The 4572-nt window shown below is 28.5% G+C and overlaps 1 protein-coding gene across 2 annotated transcripts; it reads right to left on the bottom strand.

The window, feature by feature from the left end:
* Positions 1-336: 336 nt before the first annotated feature.
* On the bottom strand, positions 337-4262 carry LOC107028148. Of its 2 annotated transcripts, none has more exons than XR_001457799.2 (4): positions 3739-4262; positions 1090-1148; positions 831-999; positions 337-751 (listed from the first exon to the last, which is right to left on the bottom strand). XR_001457799.2 is itself a non-coding variant. In XM_015229197.2 (4 exons), the coding sequence occupies exons 1-4, from the start codon at positions 3581-3583 to the stop codon at positions 680-682; spliced, it is 348 nt and encodes a 115-aa protein (XP_015084683.1). In that variant the 5' UTR covers positions 3584-4262; the 3' UTR covers positions 337-679. The 2 variants fall into 2 exon arrangements, 1 of the variants encoding a protein (XP_015084683.1); XM_015229197.2 differs by having other exon boundaries at positions 3536-4262.
* Positions 4263-4572: the final 310 nt, after the last annotated feature.

Here is a 4572-nt window from a genome sequence, read left to right as displayed (position 1 = left end):
TAGTCAAAGCCAAACAACTTCAAGTAGGAAGACTCTTGTTCCATGGAAGTAGGGCATTTTGATGTTGTCTTGTTTATTTTGACAAACAAAATTTAATATGTATATTTTGGTGTTGTTTTTGGTTGGAATCAAACTCAATTTTGTGTGTAATCAAACACAACTTGAATGATTATGTTGCAATGAAGTCCTCTTTTTGGTCATTTTATTGTTGCCTTTTTACTTGTAGTTGAACATATTTTTTAAGTTTCTCAAATAGTTACCACAATAATATAGACAAGAGAAACAAATATATTAACAACTTGTTCAAATCATAACTATTTCGACAACAAAGACCAATAAAAACTTGAGCATTCAACAACTTCCATCATTCAAGTTACATACACCTACAACTAGCAAGATCAAGACAATTAGTTTCTAGTTACACACACTTATGACTTCAAAAACTTGAAAGTATCTAAAGATGTTTAAGGAAAATTTGGTTGCTCACACCTACAACTTTCATCCTTCACATTTTTGGTTAGACTTGAAAATAGAAAACACACAATATTGATCAAGACAATTAGCTTCAAGTTACAATATTTGCTCTTATTTTTCTCCTTCATCACGTCTTGGTAACTTTCAATACGGCTTTCATAAAATGTCAATACTTCTTCCAACTCCTTAATTCTCTTTGCTAATCTCAAAATAACGTACTTGCATCGTATTCAACTTCTTGGCGATCCCTCCATCTAAAGAAGTTGCATGCATCCTCCTAAAATACGCAAAAAAAAAAGAAAATGAAAGAAAAATACATAAACAAAAGATTTCCATAAATGAATTAGGAAACATACACGATAGCGTGGACAACACCAAAATCTTTGAGTTGGATTATGCTCCGACCATGAAGTTTGCACTAATTGTAAGTCACCATGTTTGCATTGCAATTTCACTCGCAACATCGAATCATTCACATCATTACAAATACGATTCAACATTGCATTAGAAATTTTCAATGAAAACCTAATCGCAAAATTGAGAAGAAATTAAACCATAAAAAAACTTCAAATTAATGCTTTTTACTGGAAATCAAAAGGTAAAATGAATTCCTACCTTATTTTCTTGGGAAAGATGATGAAGTTGTCAAACAGAGAGCACCAACGTTGATCTTGCTATGGAAAAACCATGAAATCAAAAAAATTAGGGCCACCAACGGCTATTTTGGGTTTAAATTTGGGGAAGATGATATAAATTGATTAAATTAATTAATAATGAAGAAAGAAAATGACATGTGACACTTTTAAACTGGTTCATGGCAACACTGCATGACGCATCTGATGTGCGTGGTAACAACCCAAACAAGTGAATGGGTCAAATGGCCTATTTACAAAGATATTAAATAGTTATGTTAAGGTATCTTTATGCAAATATGGAACAACTTTGATAGTGTATTTAATATATGTCTTGTTCTTTTTTCTTAATCTTATTATTAGTTATTTATGTAATAATTTGGTAGATAAATATTAGTGGAAATTAATAAATGATGGATGCTCTTTATAAAATATAAAAGTTCGAATAATTTTTTTAACTTTTATAAATTCTTAAATATTAGAACTTGACCAAATACTGATTCTTTTAGTATTTAAAAATTATATGCCCAACATGAAATATATTTATCAAAGTGATGATAAGTTATATATGCCCAACACGATTTCCAAAGTTCTCTTAAGTTTTGAATAATACATATACTAGTGAACAAATTCGTACTTCGTGCTATTATTAAAAACTTACGTACATGATACTTTTTGTTCCTTATAATTCTTCAAATTTTAAATATTAAAATAAATAGTTGCAACAACTAAAACATCTTCGATTTTACTTTAAAAACAAATAAATTAGAATACATAGTTACAATTTCAACTTAAATCTATATAACAAAATTTATATTTCAAAAATGAAGAAGAAAAAAAAGCATAATATAACCTAGTGAAAATATAAAGTATCATAATAATGAGAGGTAGATTCATGATTTATTTATATTTGATGGTCGAAGTTTTAAAATTCATCAGTCTAGTAGCAATATCACACTTTCATACAATTTTTTTTCTGTAAAGAAGACAATTCAAATTTATTTCCTTTAGTTTTCATCATTATGTTACCTTCACTAAATATATAATTTCAAGTGAAATCACTTATTTCGTATTATAATCTTTTTTTTCCGTAAATTTATACATGTAGGAATGTATATTTGTACATGATTTTGTTGTTTAATATATACAGGAGGTTAAATTACAATTTTCTTTAAACAGTTTGGTTAATTTTAAAAAATTAAAAAGACAAATTGAAAAGCAAAAATATAAGGTAAGTAATAAGGAATAGTAATACTTAAATGAGAAAATTACGTGGCTAAGCAAACTTATACTATTTAATTATTCATCATAGCTATAGTTTGCTGACTTTGAGTTTGTATAATTAGTTATGTTTGTATATGTATAATTCGCCACGATATACAAATACATATGTATAATATACTATTTTTTAAACCTATATACATATACAATTAAGATCTCTCCCACTCTCATCCCTCTCTCCTCGCCTCTCTCCTCCCTCTCTCAATCTCGCTCGCCTCTCTCCTCCCACTCCCAATCTCGCTTGCTATTTATACAAATGTATATGTATAACATACAATTATATACATATACAATTCACCCCTCTCCCATTCTATGCCCTCTCTCTATCGTCTCTCTCCTTCCTCTCTCTCCCAGTATCGCTTGCCTCTCTCCTCTCTCTCCCAGTCTCGCTATCCTCTCTCCTCCCTCTCCCAATCTCTCTTGTCATATATACAAATACATATGTATAATATACAATTATCTAACCAATATACATATACGATTCACCTTTATCCCACTCTTTTTCCCCTCTCTCTTGTCTCTCCCTTCTCTCTCCCAGTCTCGCTCGCCTCTCTCCTCCATATATCATGTAGTTACAAATTGTAATTATCAAATTATAGCTATGAAAAGTAATTAATTATTTTTAAGTGTTTATATGTGAAAGTTTCCAATACTTAATTAGTAAAACACAAATCTTGGCCCAAGTGAATGTATATGATGGATATAAAATGGGATATTCTGTAAAAACGTAACTTGTTTCCTTTTTAATTTTCAAACCATTTCCATTCCGTCCTTTTTTGTTAAAGTGATTCAAAATCTCTCTCCTTTAAAAATTTTCACTTAGCCATTTTCACTTTATCTTGTATTTATATTTTTTAATTTCTCTATCTTCATTTCGCCTAAATTTTTTGTCAAATCCCCATTTTATTATAAATTTTGTGCAAAATCATCTTCGTGCTTTCTAAAAAAAATCAATCAACACTTCCATATACATTCTATAAATTTATAATAGGTAATATTATATAAAAAGTCTTGAAAAAGAGGAGCAGAGAACTCTCATCAACTCTTCTTTAACTATATTGTATATATTGAAAAATAATTAAATTATATTTGTATATACAATTTCAGAATTTTTAAAAAAAGGAGCAAATATAAATAAGAGAAGTCACCTTTCCATAGAATTTGATAAAGCGTTCAAGATCACCCACACAATGCATTACTTGGCAAAATAATTTAGTCGGGAGGATATCAAATAGGTAGCCATCAGGATGTTTGACAAAAACAATAACAAATACTTTGAGTTTATAAACCTTAAGAAAGTGGGAACAAAGCAGATTTACAAGGAATAAAAGGTGCACATAATTTTACTTACCAAAAATTACTTACATTTTCCTCTTGCACCTATTTGCCTGCAAATACCAAAGATAAAACTAACGAAATAGTTGAAATTCCAAAATAAACTAATATTCTTATTTACCTGCAAATTTTGATTACATTGAATAAAATATAATTAAAATTCCAAAAGAAAAGACATATATAGACAAATCTATAACAGCTGAAGAAATTAAAACGGTTGCAATTTACTCTTTATTACTTTTATTTACTAGCACTATAACAAAAAAATTAGGTGCAATGGTGAAGCATTTAGCAGAAAGTTGAAAAGTTTTAGGAAAAAGGAATTAATAGGATTGATGATGAAAGACATTAAATATGATTATCATTAATGTTATATAAATATTTTAGAGTGAAATTATGTCTTTCAAAATCAGAAAAAAAAATAAAAAAACTACAAAAAAAAAAGGGAATTCATATATATGGTCAAATAAATCCTAGATATAATAATTGTAATTGAAATAAAATTATGAAGTAGTTATAAAATATAACATGGATCCCACTCATCCTCATCTACGAAGGAAGAGAAAGGATATATATGGTGTATCCGTTGTTTTCAGTTATAAGTTTATAACTGCCCCACCCCTTACCTGCCACAACGTTCAACTATTGGACCCCACACAAAAAAGACTGATGCTTATTAATCTAGTTTTTATTTCCAGAAAAAACAAAAAAATAAATAGAGTAGTAACTACTTTAGCTAAAAAAAGATATCTACTATACTTGTATAAAATACTTACGCAGACAGTCAAAAGGTCAACATGTCTGCTTTAGTTGTATACTTATTTACATACACTATTTAGCCTATTAGAGT

This window comes from Solanum pennellii, chromosome 8, assembly GCF_001406875.1.
Source record: "Solanum pennellii chromosome 8, SPENNV200".
NCBI classification, from domain to species: Eukaryota; Viridiplantae; Streptophyta; class Magnoliopsida; order Solanales; family Solanaceae; genus Solanum; species Solanum pennellii.
Note: the sequence above shows the minus strand (reverse complement) of the source record. Positions and strands in the feature narration are given on the sequence as shown.